This window comes from Macrobrachium nipponense, chromosome 1 (assembly GCF_015104395.2).
Source record: "Macrobrachium nipponense isolate FS-2020 chromosome 1, ASM1510439v2, whole genome shotgun sequence".
Classification (NCBI taxonomy): domain Eukaryota; kingdom Metazoa; phylum Arthropoda; class Malacostraca; order Decapoda; family Palaemonidae; genus Macrobrachium; species Macrobrachium nipponense.
The window spans coordinates 137,851,382-137,867,314 of record NC_087200.1 but is presented as its reverse complement, the minus strand read 5'-3'; the positions used below and the strand labels follow the sequence as shown (position 1 = coordinate 137,867,314).

General features: G+C 39.4%; 2 protein-coding genes across 2 annotated transcripts in view; both read right to left on the bottom strand.

Annotated features, from left to right (window-relative positions):
* Positions 1-6,468: 6,468 nt before the first annotated feature.
* On the bottom strand, positions 6,469-7,161 carry LOC135218948 (uncharacterized). The gene has a single exon (XM_064255388.1). It carries the CDS (start codon positions 7,159-7,161, stop codon positions 6,469-6,471), a length of 693 nt encoding a protein of 230 aa, XP_064111458.1.
* A 3,483-nt stretch (positions 7,162-10,644) lies between these two features.
* LOC135219677 (protein DEK-like) overlaps positions 10,645-15,933 on the bottom strand; it is a 54,346-nt gene continuing 49,057 nt past the window's right edge. The window contains exon 7 of the mRNA XM_064256624.1: positions 10,645-11,408. Within this exon, the coding sequence (XP_064112694.1) occupies positions 11,397-11,408 (12 nt within the window). The 3' untranslated portion in view covers positions 10,645-11,396. The remainder of the gene's footprint in view (positions 11,409-15,933) is intronic.

Below are 15,933 nucleotides of genomic sequence, written 5' to 3'. Positions count from 1 at the left end.
ATAGAAATCGCTACTCCAGGTATACCCTCTATGGGTTGACCAGGAGGGTTTTCACACCTACAAGCGCAACAACCTACACCATCATCAAAACAGGAGACAGCTAAAGGCTGAAAGCAGGGAAGATGCACGATTGCAACGGACGCTCCAGAAAAGCTTGAACTTAAACAGAAAGCACTGAAGTAAAAGCCTAAAATCCCAACCAAGAAGGAAATAAAGTTTGGAAATGATACCTCAAGAACATGAAAAACCTATACAAATTTTTAAAAAGTTAAATGCAGAGGACCAAATCAATGATGAAGACCATCATCATCTTGAAAATCTCTGACAGCCGAGCTTAATAATGATTGTTCTGACATCTCAGAGGAGGAGATCGAAGACTCAAAAGTTGGTTTCATTGATAAATTCCCTGAGGAGGGAAACTGTTCTTGTTGGTATAGATCCACTAAAAGGTAGCAGTCTGTTATGCAATTTAGATGAGTGCGATGAATTTCAGGTTTCTTATTTAAGAAAATCACAGATATTTGCTACTAATAATTTTACATTTCTATAAATTGAGGATAGAGCAATATTGGCAAGGAGGCAGGAATTGGAGTGCTTCCAAACCCAGTTCAGCAAAGTATTAAAAGAAAACGGGTATTTCAAAGTTCGTTAGGCCAACTTTAATTAACATATATTTAGGCACAAACAAATGTCATGTATTTGAGTTACATTTTGTTTGGATATTTACTCATGGAGAGATAAATTCAAGTATATTTTGGTGGCGAGGAATTTCATGTAGTTTTTATTTTAAAGCATACAATATTCTTTAAGACAATTTTATCAGCAAACATCGTGGATTCGGGTTACATTTTCTGTCTGCCAATCACCAAGGGAAAGAATAATCTTTTAAGTTGATTTTGATTGTTTCAATAAAGCATTTCGTTTTCTATTTATGTTTCATTTATCATGACTTGAAGGTAAATATCAGTTATAATAATTGTCCGAATCTTCCCATGCTCTTGTCCGAATCATCACCATGGGTAGGGATGATTCGGACATTTTGGAAACTTATTTGAAGATATATAGCTTCAAGTATAGTAAAGTATACGACTTACCACATTCACTCGTAAATTTAGGATGATAAGGCTACACGTTGACATGTCAACGACATCTCTGCTCCTTAAACTCTTACTTCTAGATAGAAATATTTTAAGTGTCAGAATCATCACTGCGCTCTCCCCTACTATCCCACTGGGATACTGGGTAAACAAGATAAACATAGTTTGCGACAACAGACATCTCTAAAGCACCAGAAACATATACATCATGTATCTGACAAAAAATTAAAGTATCATTGTCTTACCAAGCAACAATTAATAATTAAGGGATACATAAATAAACTCGGTGCAAAAGGTCTGATGAGGCAATAAGCTACAATAATCAGTATTACTTACCCCATAACTGGTGACATTTTTTATGGACTCTTAACGGAGTAGCTAGAAGTATCACACTAAGAAAAATTGATGACATGCAAAATTAAATTGACGTGGAGTACATATTTCTGGCATCCAATGCTTCCACTTGGAAAACTGGCTCCCAACTACAAGGCACTTTTGTCTTTGGGGTTAAATTGGCTCCCCCGAAAAACAAGGTGAAAGGGTAAGAGGCGGTGGATAGTCAAAACTGTGTTTAGTGAGAACAGCGATACTGCAAGTATGAGTCGCAGGAACTCTCCAAAAGCGAGAATTCGAAGTGGTGAGGTAACGACGTTGAACATGCAGCACTTAAAAGGCTGGATCACATATCAGCGACTCGTAATAACATGGTTTGATTGTCTGTCGCGGGCTTTGGGAAACCAAGAGCAATGCGTACATAGAGATGAGATTTGCCGATGATGTAGGCCACACCCAATTTAAATGGTGTTTTGGAGACAGGGACCGACGTAAGTCAATTACGAAAATGTATGAGATTTAAAAAGTACCACTGACATTTAACAATATAAGAAATGTGCAAGTTAAAAACAAAGTTGGGTTATTTCATGAGACTAAATTCTGTTGTTCACAAGCGAAATACCAGACGAGGGAGGAAAGGATTGGGGGGGCACTTTTGACCAAGTTTGGTTGGGAGATTTTAACTGCTTGTTATTTAGACATTTATATGAAATTCTTAAAATATTTAATAAATATTGTTCATTTGGATTTACACCTACATTTTACAAGTTTTAGGTTTCCGTTTCTTTTTATCGTTGCTTAATGAACATTTCAATCTTCATTTGTCTCAAGTTATTAAATAACCTTTCCAATATTTTAGAGGGGTTGTAGTAAAGGGAATTTTTACCCAAATTACACATTATAAAAATAAGTTATTATTCCGATTAGGAAAAGGTTTAGTATAAACACAATATAAACATTGAATAATATACACCTTTACATTAAATTTCATCAAGAGATTTAAATGGTTCAAAATGTACAAAAGGAATTACAGTTTGATAGAAAATAAAAAGAATTTCAATGTATATTCCGAATTAAAGGTGTTACAAGAATTAAAGGAGTCTCCTTTTGGTTAATTATTGTGTCAACGATAACAAAAAGGAGATACAACAGATAAGCAAAATAAACTATCCATTGCTAGGAGCCATTGTGGTTGTGAAATTTGAAGAACTATGGGTATTTACCGAAGAAAGGGAAACATGCTACCAAGGAAACTTTCAATGACGACTTGGCTCCAATTAGGTAGCGTGAGAGGTGCCAGCAGTGTCATTATTTGTACGAGTGTTGATGGCTCAGGAAAAGAGCCTGCCCAAGATGACAGACATTCTCCCTGTAACAAAGCTATCTACTTCAGCGAAAGGCGGCAAAGTTGTTCGAGTTTCGAAGTTGAACAGAACAAGACTGTCAAAAGGCACTGGCTGAAGCGTGAAGGCTGAGGATCAGGCTGGCAGATATGGAAGGAGGATGAATAGGCGACAATGATTCTCTCTTACATTTCCTGAAATGCATCTCGCATATGTGGAAAGTTTAAAAGGAGCTTTTAAATCTCTCCGTTTCGTTGCCTTCTTCAGTTTCAGACAAAGAAACTCCAATCCATCTGCAAGTAGGAATCAAAGACCGGGTCGATTTTAGCAATTTCCGTCAGGAGACTCTTGAGGTAGTGATTCCATCTTTCTCTCTGGGATCTGGTTCACTGACCTGCTCCATGATACGCTGTCTGGCCGCCTCATTCTGTGTAAGCACCTAAAAATAAAGAAAAAAATATTAGTCATTACACAAAAGTAATATATATTAAACTGGAAAAGTAAAAGGCAATAAATATCTATGATAATAAATGACATTATATGGTTTGTATTAATTTTGTACTGCAGAAGTTTGAAGAAATTAGTTACAGATTATTGTTCAAAACGTTATTAGTAGAAATAAAATTTTTTAGTTTTTTAGGTCGAAATTCAAAATACATATGCAAATTTACCTTGTCAAAGGCAACATCTTCGGTCTGGGTGGCAAGCTTCTTCTGTTTCACCTGCTGCTCCCCAATGGTGGGGATGATGGTTACATCATCACCATCAACATCAGACGAAGAATCTTCACTACCAAGGAACTGACGAGGGTCATCTAAACCACGGCTGCTGAAGAAGTAGAGGTCTCCGCTGTGTCCTTGTAAGCCTTCTTCCTTACCACTTTTACAACGTTTTGGGACTTGATGGTTCAACAAAAGTCACACTGAGGACAGCATACATCAATGAAGTACTGAATGTCTCAGAAGGTCAAGCTAGAATGTTGACCTGGCAGCTGGGATGCTGCTTTTGTAGTTGGGAAAGCATGTGTCACAATGTGGCTTCAACTTTGCACCCCCTCCTCGCAGGCTGAGAGGTTGCCAATACATCGAGTACGTCGAAATGGACACCGTACGTCGTAATTGTTACTCACGTCTACCGTAATCACATTGTGTATGTCGAAAGAGCATTATGGCACTCTCATACGTCGGCATGACATGGAGACTTTTGACAGTTGTTGTGGCTCGACTGTGACAACTACTTGCAACACATAGTTGTTGCAATCACTTGGCACACGTGTCAAACTCGGCGACTGTGTGAGCGCACATGTAAATTTGAGCGTAATTCGGTCAGTATTCGGCTTTTACGATGTACTTGACCTCACATCACCAATGTGTGATCCAGCCTTAACCTTCAAACAAGGCCAGGGGTCACTTTTTCCCAATAAAACAAACCCAAGGAGTGCCTTGCTACAGAATAATCATAAAAGACGAAGGGAGGGACTGCAGTTACCAGACATTGGAATTACACTAGAGAAAAAACTAAAATGTAAGGCGTGCAGTCAGAGGGCATACAGCTGCAATATTACCAATGTCACCAGAAACCCACTAATTATAGTGGATTAGATCTGAATCGAGTCAGTGGATTGATATTCTTGTCGAAGTATTCTAAGCGAGAAAACACCCAAATACACCCAAGAATGATCCATTTCAATAAATTATCTCACAACTGGTACACTGGCATTGCCTCTTTTAAACGTTTAGCTTAAGAGACTGTTCAGTATATATTGGCTGTGATCAGTTAACTACATATAGTAAAAACTACATAAATTGACAGCTTGAAATAATTTTTTTTTTGAGAAATGGACAAAAAAATTACGCAGGAAAATGGACATAAGTACTTATCGATATCTCAAATGTGTGATAGGAAACGGGGACAATAACAGCAATGAGTTCAGCCTGCATTGTTGGGAGGCAAGCAAATCAACACTGCTTGGGTAGTAGAAACTTTTAGACGGAGACCTATATTTTTCAGTTAAAGATTAATATGTCAAGGTTTCTGATCACATATACAAAACAAATTAACTGGTCACTTAAGTATGTTTCCTACTTGTATTTGGAAAATTTCACAAATATTTAACATATTTGGGTCATATCAACAGATTTATAGTTTAGCAGCTTTTATGAGTTACCAACTTACCGAGATTGTTGTGCTGATGTATCAACGCTACAATCTCTGCAAAAGTCCTCTGTATCTCGGGGGTGTCTGAGTCCCTTGGTAAAAGTCCAAGTCCTTCCAGGGATCGGTCTTCCCAATCTACTCCTCCGTACGGAGGAACCAAGCCAGACCCCTTTGATCCATACTCTACAACTTTAGCGTACAATCGATGGGGTCCTAAAACTCTAGGGACATAGGCCACTGTTGCTGAATCCTGTGGAGAGCACTCCCGGGATTCCTGCTATTCTCCTCACCCCTCCCAGTGTATCCCGAGGAAGTAGGCGTGAGCCATGCACTTGTACCAACCCGCAGTGGTGACTAGCACATCTAGGAGAACATGATTGTACTGACGATGTGGATTCCTGAGGAGAATGCAACTGATCATCGCTGCACTGTAGCAGTGCTGGTGGGAGCCGCGGTCTTCTTGCGAGCAGCGCTGCTGCCTGCAGAGACGCGGCTCCCTGCCTGGCGAGAACACGCATCCTCCTCACGATACGCCCCAGTGCTCTTAGAGATCGAAGCCCCTGGTGAAGACGACTGAACAGGGGTCCTCCTCTTCATCTCTCCTGTTGCTTCTTCCATAGGGAGAGGTACAACATTCTTGGCTCCTGACAAAGAACCAGACTTGGTCTTTGCAGGTGTGTCCGAGCCGCGGCTCAATCCCTTCTCTCGGTTCGTGCCACTGTCCCGATGGGACCGATCCCGCATTTTTGTCAGTGGATGTGCTGCCTCTCTTGGAAGGTTGCACATTCAAGGAAACTCGCGAATGAGATCCCGAGACGTCTCTGGTTCCTCCAGCAGCGCCTTAAGAACCCGGAGCTGGAGAACGACCCTTGGTTCGTGCTCCAGAGGCTCCAGAGGCCCTCACCTCTGTTCCCATTCCCGAAGGAGAGGGCGAGCTAACGAGAGAGCCAATGGCCTTCCTCCTGGAGGAGGAATGCAGACCCTTCAAAGTTTCGACATGAGACTTTTTAGGGGTTGGAGCGGCGACCTTCCCCTTCTTAGGTTGATAAACCTTCAAAGGGGGAGGAGAGGAGGAGGCAGACACCTTCCTTGATCTCTTCCTCTTCAACAGCTTCTGCAGGATAGAAGTGAGAGCCACCCAAGGAGCATTGGAGTGAGACGGCTCATGTACAGGGCCAGTAGCAGAGTCGAAAGCAGGTCCAGGAACGGGCACAGGTACAGGAACAGTAGCTGGTCCGGGAACTACAGCAAGTCCGGTAGTCACAGGAGGGACAGGGCAGCGATATGGAGTGCGCTCTGATGTGGCAGGGCCCATCCTCGGCATGGCAGGCATCGCTGTCACTTCTGGCGACATCAGGGCAGGCAGGAACCGGGGGGGTAGCATCAGAAAGGCAATGAAGGGCAGCTGATGGCTGCCACCCACAGAAGCAGACACACATCTGCTGGTGCAACCTGACCAAGTGGGGGGGAGCAAAGTAGCTGGGCTGGGAGGTGGTGGTAGGGGTAGCTACTGAGTGAGCTGGAGAATGACCCTTGGTTCATGCTCCAGAGGCTCCCGAGGCCCTCGCCTCTGTTCCCATTCCCGAAGGAGAGGGCAAGCTGACGAGATAGCCAATGGCCTTCCTCCTGGAGGAGAAATGCAGACCCTTCAAAGTTTCGACATGAGACATTTTAGGGGTTGGAGCGGCGACCTTCCCCTTCTTAGGTTGATAAACCTTCAAAGGGGGAGGAGAGAAGGAGGCAGACACCTTCCTCGATCTCTTCCTCTTCAACAGCTTCTGCAGGATAGAAGTGAGAGCCACCCAAGGAGCATTGGAGTGAGACGGCTCGTGTACAGGGCCAGTAGCAGAGTCGAAAGCAGGTCCAGGAACGGGCACAGGTACAGGAACAGTAGCTGGTCCGGGAACTACAGCAAGTTCGGTAGTCACAGGAGGGACAGGGCAGTGATCTGGAGTGCGCTCTGATGTGGCAGGGCCCAGCCTCGGCATGGCAGGCATTGTTGTCACTTCTGGCGACATCAGAGCAGGCAGGAACCTGGGGGGTGGCATCAGAAAGGCAATGAAGGGCAGCTGATGGCTGCCACCCACAGAAGCAGACACGCATCTGCTGGTGCAACCTGACCAAGTGGGGGGAGCAAAGTAGCTGGGCTGGGTGGTGGTGGTAGGGGTAGCTACTGAGTGAGTGGCAGCGCTGTCGGTGACGGGAAATCCACGAGACCCAGGGAAGACCATGCCTGGTCTAACCCTAGCACCTCACTGCAGAATGAAAAGTTGGGTTAGGAGGAGGGGTCCATCCTTGATCTGAAGGAGGACCTTCAAGGCAAGGATATATCCCAGAAGCAGCACCGCTCGGGCCCACCGCCGAAGCTCCCCTCCCCCCCAGACTCATCGGAAAGGTAAGAGGAGAAAGAAGTCTCCCCGGAGGGATAGCAGCAAATGTAGGACGACTGCTAGGGAATAAGAATGAGGAAGAAGGGTTAAGTACAGGAGTGGAAGGGAGCGAAACGCTCCCCTCCAAGGATTTTGGTCTCCTGACATACCTCCTCCTCCCAGCAAACTTCTCCCACTGGGCAGTGGACCACGAGCCACTCAGTAGAAGTTACGTTGCCATCACAATCAATGCCTTGGCAAGAAGCACACAAAATGAATGTGGATCTACTTCCACCGACTCTTTTTATTGCATTTCATGCTGTCTTCTCCGGGGCAATGCCTGTAGGAAGTAGACGGCAACAAAGGCTGGAGCTCTAGGGTTCGTTGAGGGTTCATAATAAACAATTCAAACAAAACCACACAAAGAGCATGCACAAACAGAAAAGGAAAAAATTCCACTGGGAAAGAAGCGGTGAAAACCCAGCAAGACAGTCGGGCAGAGTGAAACGAAGCGTGCTCACATGACAACGGCTGAAAGCAAATTGAACGCTCAACCCCGTTCTTAGTATAACCAACGACCGGATAGTAGTTAACTACCATACCGCCTGTTTTTGAAAATTCAGCAGCCGCGTCCAGGCTTCACCTTAAGTAAGTCCTATTGTAAAGGGCTGACGGTTTGTATACCGTATACCGTGTAGGAACAAATCATTACTTTGATATTGATAGTGCCTTACGGAGGAAATTCAATTATCCCATTGATTTTTCTTTCCTACAACCAGTCCTCCTATATGCTCTTATTATTTCTTATTATCATATATTGCAATTTTCTTCATAATTCTTAGAAATTCGGAACACTCCTTTTCTGCAGGAAAAACTGAGGTGTAATGAGTTCTAATTTTTTTAGATTGTATTATATGGTGTTTGTATGTTGCACGGAACCAGTGGTTATTCAGCAATGGGACCAACGGGTTCACATGACTTCCAAACCACATGAAGAGTGAACTACTATCACCTCAGTGGATTGTCCGAGAATTGAATTCGTGACCACTAAGGTGGCACACCAATACCATAACGACCACGCCACTGAGGTCAGAACATACATCCTGTCTGCGTGAACTCTCAAGTGAGACCGAGTTTCCAGCCCTGTGACTGGCTTATCAACAGCTAATTGGGAGCGTTGTAAGGGACAGGCCCAGGGATCAGATGCATGGCTGATGTGAATCTATTATAGATTGTTTTTGGCTTTGTTTCCCTCTTAACACCCCTACGGAACATAACATGAAATTTTACAACCAATTATGAAATACAAAATCCCAAGAATCAACTATACTTTGAGCAAATTACAGAATCGTTGGGCAATTTGATCCTGTTAGAATATGGTGAAATCACCCATGCGACATTGTTTCTAAGTACGTACAGTACTAACTACTATATGCATTTTACAGTCTGCTACTAAGCACACTACCACATGGATTTCTCGTTTTTAGAGGGATGCCGCTTGATACTGACTGGCCATTCAACTTGAGCCTTATAGACAAGTACTGAGTCAGTGCCACACTGCTGGTTATAACCATGACATAATTTTACATTATTTTCTATAATTTTGGGGAGACCTTTTATGAGGTTTCATTAAACCTTTTTAGAGGCATGTTTACCAATTTTTGTAGTCAGTGTATTTTTAAGTTTCTGGTAAAAATAACTTCTATTTAATGTAACATATATTCTATCTACTGAATATTTGTTTTTATAAATTCTGATTATGAATCAGACCACCAAAGAAATTTGATTTCAGTGGGTGGTTTGAGATGTGAAGCTCCAGGACCAAAGCCAAACTAAAGACTGCCTCCTTCAGATGATTCCAGCATGACTGCCAAAGTTCCCAACTTACCAGCCACCAATCAGATTCTCCACACTGGAGCTACATAGGCTGGTTTCTAGCAACCTACTGCATCCAAATGACTTAACCCCCTTTACTCCTGTTTTTATGTAACCACAGTTTCCTCTGGAGAACAGCAAAATTTTTTACAAAATCAATGCTACTAAGGTAGCATAAAATTTACATTAAATGAAACATCTTTAAAAGTCTTCCACTATATGTAAAACTGTAGTAATGTACAGACCAGTAATAAATTACAATAGCTTTTTTTTTTGTAGTTGTTCAGAAACAAAAAATTTTGTTTCAATCAAGTGATAAGGAGACTGAAAGGTTTATATATATATATATAAATAAAGGTTTTTTTTTTTTTTTTTTTTTTTGCCACGAAGGAAAAAAATGAAAAAACGAGTTGGCCGAGTACTTTCGGTCCTATTCGGACCCTTTACTCAGTAAAGGTCCGAATAGGACCGAAAGTACTCGGCCAACTCGTTTTTTCATTTTTTTCCTTCGTGGCAAAAAAAAACCTTTATTTATACATAGCATCACGTTTTATATACTTCGTGATCAAGTTATTCATATATATTTATATTATATATATACATTATGATTTATAATTAGATAGATTAATATATATATATATATATATAATATATAAATTCATCCGATACTAAAAATCTTATATTAATCACTCACATAGTGAGTTATACGTATTAATTATTTTGCTGTCTTCTAAAAAAAAAAAAAAAAAAAAAAAAAAAAAAAAAAAAAACAAAAAAAAAAAAAAAAAAAAAAAAAAAAAAAAAAAAATTTGGGATAACTAAAACTGAAAGGGGAAATTAGCGAAAAAAACTGTGTTATACTGTACAGGATATGGCAAGTTCAAGTTTAGGGTCTTTCTTTAAAGCTGGATTTTGCCACTCACCAGAAGATCAGGAGCAGAAGCGCCCCTCGTAAGCTGTGGGACTACTGTACTATTACACTTAATATTAATTTTAAAACACATTTTTGCTCATCATTGCATTCCCTGAACTCTCTTTAGAATCCATTTCTTTATTCAAGTCTCCCTTTGTAGTTCAATTTGTTACTGACAGGCAACCATCTGAACATTTTAATAATTTTTTGTCAGATAACAAAAATAGCTATGTATGGAGTCTGCCAACTCCATACATAGCTACGTATATGTTGGTTTGTACACCATACTAAAAGCACAATAATAAGTACCAAAGGATAATCCATAAACACTTCTAGATAACCTATTTTTAAGTCATAAAAAGATGAGTTTCATTATAAAGCATTTTATTCAGCTCACTAAATCACTTAAGGTCATCTCTAAAACAAATTTCCTCTTCAATGATGATGCACTTGAATTTTACTTTAGATCTACACAAAAAACCTGTAAATTGGACTATCAAATTCACCTAATAATTAATGGCATAAATTCCTTTAAAAAAGGGCAGTGAAAGAGGGTAATAACTAAAATTTTATTAGAATAATTTTACATTTTAAGACCTTACCGGACAAAGAACAGGAGGGTAAAATCTGGGAAAAAGCATCAGGGATTCTGACCAGTGAAAATGCTACGGTTTCAGTTTCATCAATGTAACATATTACGGGTTTCTTATCTCGATAAAAATACTGGTTGCATTTTATCTACATGCCATAAAAGCTATACATGATTAAAATCAGTTCTGCATCGGCAATTTTAAAAAAATAAAGTAACTATTTCAGTTTCACAAATCTCAGAATCACTGACCATAAACTTGAAAAAATTAGTTGTTAGAACAGAAGCATACGTAAGATTCAAAAATTTATATATAAATCTCGACATCTGGTGTAAAACAATGTACTACATACATTCTCAATTTAAATATGAAGGCAAATTGAAAAATTAAAGTAACAATTTTAATTCACAATGAAAAGCTGTCAACTGAGTATAAACAACCTACTCATAGCTCAAAATATCATCTCACCATCAAAGAGTTGTCAATTTCTAATGGCACGATTGAAAGCAAACCAAGCCAAACCAGTGATATAAAAAATAATCCAATATAAAGCTACACACTCATGTTTCCAAGGGATAGCTATGATCCAGAAGGCAAAACAAAAAGGACATCAAGCCCTCTTTTGGCTTCTCAAGATGCTGAACTTTCTCACATATTCCTCTGACACATCTATAAAAACCCACAACTTTGTACTATGCACAAATCACTTGTTAGACAGATCACGAGATAATCTGAAAGAAAAATATTCATATCAGTTCCAAGAATTAAATTTCTATGGCTAAGTACAATTTTTAAAGCTTAACAAACCAATAAATACTGTTTTGAGTACGTATTGTTCTATTTTATCAACATAACAGTAACTAAACAGATAACTCTTCAATAAATAACCTATGTAAATGAAATATAGTATATAAAATTTCATACTATCATGCTTGTGATTCTCACTTACATAGTTGCTAAGTCTAATCAATAAACTTTTAAAAATTTATAAATATGAAAACTATTAGTACCAAAACAATTCAACAGTTCAAGAGTTTGTGACCTGGATGTTGTGACAGTGAAATACCTAAAAACACCGTACTTATGTCGCTACACATGAACAGTAATCACAACTGTCCCTACTTTTATCTTTTATATTGACTTTAATCCTGGTAACTGTAAGAGTATCACACAAGTGATATGAAAGAATAGGGTAGTGAAGTTAGCTTAAGGAAGGTCTTAAACCATTATCATGTCTGAAGTGTTGGCCTTCATATGCACAAAGCAACTTCAACTTTGCCCCTTTACATTGTTGATCTTAAATGTAATTAATTTGTAATAAATCATTATGCAATAATCTATTCTTCTACTAATCTAATTTTCTCCTGTCATTATTATACCATAATATATTCTTCAACTAACCCAGTTTCCTTCTGCCACTATCTTCTAATTTAGCATGGTTTTTTTTAACACTTAATAACTATTATTTAGAAAATTTCTGACACTATGAACTAACTAAACAAAATACAGTGATGACATTAAAAAACTTCTTTTAATTGTTGGATTCTGTTCTATTTCCATAGTTTTCATCTTTCTAAACTCTGCACTTGTTCATCAGTTATACTTTTCAAATTTGCAAACAAAAACTGCTAAATGGCAGCATAAAATACAACATACTGTACTGCATTATAATAGAAAAAAATAATCTTATTAGAGCATGTTGCCCTTAGACATTTGTGTAAATCATTAGAGCATTTTTAATTTAGATATACAGTGGTCCCCCCCCTATTCTTGGGGGATGTGTACCAGACGCCCCCCCCCCCCCCCCCGCCCCCCCCCCCTTGAATAGTTAGGATCCGTGGATAGTTGGAACCCCTATTAAAACACTGAAAACAGCCTATTTTTTCAATAGTTTTATCACAAACAATTACTTTTATGATGAAATTGATTAAAAAACCAGAATTTCTGGACATTTCTCATAGTAACATACCGCAAATAGGAAAATTTTTTGCGAATAATGGGGGAAATGTTCCCGAGAGAAATCTGCAAATGCTCGAGTCCGTAAATCTGGAAAATGCGAATATGGGGGGTCCACTGTATCTCCACATCAATTAGGCGAGTCAGCATTCTAACAAAAAATCAAATGGATGACCGGATGACTGTCTAGTTCACCTGTTCTCCACCAGGTGTGTTTTGACTGTTTTAGCTCTTGTTAGACTTCTTGACATCCTACAATTTTATTGTGTAAATTTAAACTATTTGATATGAATCTTACCTACTGTTAAAGTTAGCTGATTCCCACATTAAGAGGACGGTGGGTAGTGCAGCTAGACAAAAATCCGCTCAGCCAATCGAGCTAAAGGGTTCTTGCATGAAACCCAAAACATTCTTACCTGATCCGGAATTCTTTCTGGGTTTTACTACCACCATAAGTTAGATTCTATTCAGAGAGCAAGGCTCTCATACGTGTACAGCAGATCAGCCTTGTGGAGGAAACTGCTTCAATTCAGCCAGAATGAAACAGAAGCAGTGTGAGGGGACTCCCATGCCTGGGTCCAAAACCCTAAAAAATGTCAGTCACTTAAAAAAAATACCTTCATGATATAAGGATACGCTCCTATACACAATTTGTATCTTCACGCTCCCGAAAATATTAAAATCCAGGATTTAAATAAAAGAGCCTAAAGGATTGCTCTTTTTTCAGTTCAGGAAAAGACCACCCACTACTAGTAGTGGACTATGGGCTTTACTATTTTCAAACACAATTCTGTGGTAGTAAGCGCTTAAAACCAAATTGCACTTCTACTGCGGCACATCAATCCTATCCAGAAGCAACAACTTCACATAACAATAAATGAAGTTACATCTGCTGCTCACATTATGAATGTTTACCTTCAATAAAGGTAGAAGATATGGAGCTGGTTCTCAAGCAATAGCCTAATCAAAGGACCTTGTGTTCTAGGTTTCTAAAAAAAATTAAAGGTTAACTTTGTCTCTTCCAGGCTTAACCCCTTCAATAAATACATTCTAAGTTTTCTAAAACCACAAAACAAAGTGATAACTTTGCCTCTTCCAGGATTAACCTTCAACAAATACATGGTTTTCTAAAACAACAAAAAAGTTAACTTTGCCTCCACCAGGCTTAGCCATTGGTAAAGACAGCTAGGTTTTTTAGGTTTTCTAAAACCACTTTGCCTCCTCCAGGCTTAACCACTGGTAAAGTCAGGTTTTCTAAAACCACAAAGCAAAAGGTTAATTTTGCATTAACCTTTGACAAAGATGTTCTAGGTTTCTAAAAGGATAACTACCTCTTCCAGGCATAACCTATCTAATTAAGTTTTAATTGCCCCAACAGGTCAGAGAAATGCTTCATCTTCTTCCCCACTAAGGAGGTTACATTGTAATTCTTAAGAGTTCTCTGAAAAAACGTAGCCTTAACATCACCCTCACCTCTAAGGCGAAAAGAAAAATAGCATTCCCTTTACAACAGCTGAAAGAAGGGATGCTTGCAATGAATTTACTCTACACTGCCAACAGTGTTAAATAAAAGGTTTCATAGTAAATAATTTGGATAAAAGTCTAGACCTGTATTTACATTCCAGAGAGAGATTGATATAGAGATGAAGGGGCTTCAATCTCAACACCTTACAGTACCAATCCTCAGTGAGATCTAAACGCATGTGATACAATATCGAGGAAAGAATGAAATAATAACCTTGAAAGTAGAAAGCAAAAAAGTCTTACTATTTCTACGAAAGCGGAAAAGCATTGATCTCTACAAGGTTCCAGGTGCTGAAAATTCCTCTAGAATAGCACCCTCAGCAATGCACTGACTGCTGCTTCTGACACAAGACCACAGTTTTTTTTTTCACTTAGTTAATGATAGATCCTATGATACCTTGAAAATCCCCTTATTGGGAGACAGTCCAGCATCTCCAAGCAGTTAAGGAGGAGATGCATAAGTTAGTGGAAGTACATGGAATGGTGTATAGTAGATTTCCTCTTAACAGAAGAATACAAGAGACATCTATTGGGAGCACTAAAAATTCTGAAAATCATTTGCTCTGAGGCTAAAAGGACTCTACAGGAGATACGAAGCAATTCTTGAATTTGAAATCACTCAATAGTACTTAAAGAGTAGATACAAGGGGAAGGCCTAATTTACGGAAACACATCTACTGCTCAAGCCTGAGGGCCATCAATGGAGTAGTAGTAATCATCTGGGTGTCCCTGGTCATCTACATCCTAGTAAGTCTACGTGAGTGCTCCTAAAATCCCACAGCAACTACTGAACTTACAGATGTAAAGGCCATCTGTAGGTAGTTTTTCTGAATCCCCAATTGCCAAAACACTGTCCTTTCATAGAATGAATAATCAAAATAATAGTATATTGTTCATTTCACTCAAAGCAGCAAACTTCCCACAAAGACTTTGTTTCTGACCATGGATAAACCTGCTAGACATTACTCTGATGGTCTTTCCACTGCCATGATATCTTGGAAGTTTTACCAGGTATAGTATTGACCATTCTATGTATGAAAGCGTAATGACACTAGTCAGAAAGCGTAATTACACTAGTTAAACTCTGTTTTGTACTACACGAAAAAGAGAAAAACCAAAACCTGGACATAAGCAGGGTTAAGAATAAAATGGACAACTCTAGGTTAAAGATACCCTCATACAGAACCTGGCAACAAAGATGGTTCTGGATTATTCATAACTTAATGAATGTCAGTTGTAAGTTATAATCTCTTATGCTGAGACTGCACATTAATTGAGCAGATTATCTAATAACGACCCCAGCGAGGCCATGTTTCCTAATAAAGAAAGCCCTTACTATACAGGAAGCTTCCTTCAGGCCTAAAATTCTTCAAGAAGCAAGAAGAGCCTACTCATCTTTGACAGATAAGCCTGGAAATCTTAAGTATCCCCACATCACTAGATAAGAATGAGGATTTAGAGAATAAAAAATTATAATGCATAGAAATTGGGTTAGGTGAAGCAACTGTCCTTGGCCCTTGGAATACTGTTGACAGAGTTGGCCAACTTGAACCAGTGATTCAGCAGAAAAGATTCTTGCTCCTAAAGTTGACACCAACAAGTACTGTCAAGGATTTTGTTGCCTATAGGTGGATGGTGTCAACTTTAGGAGCAAGAATCTTGAAGGAACTTGTGTGACTGAGGATGTACAGGTAAGAGAAATACGTTTCTGCATGCTACCACAAGTCAAACCGTTCTTTGGGAAGGCATCCAAACCATATTACAAGAAGGTATTGA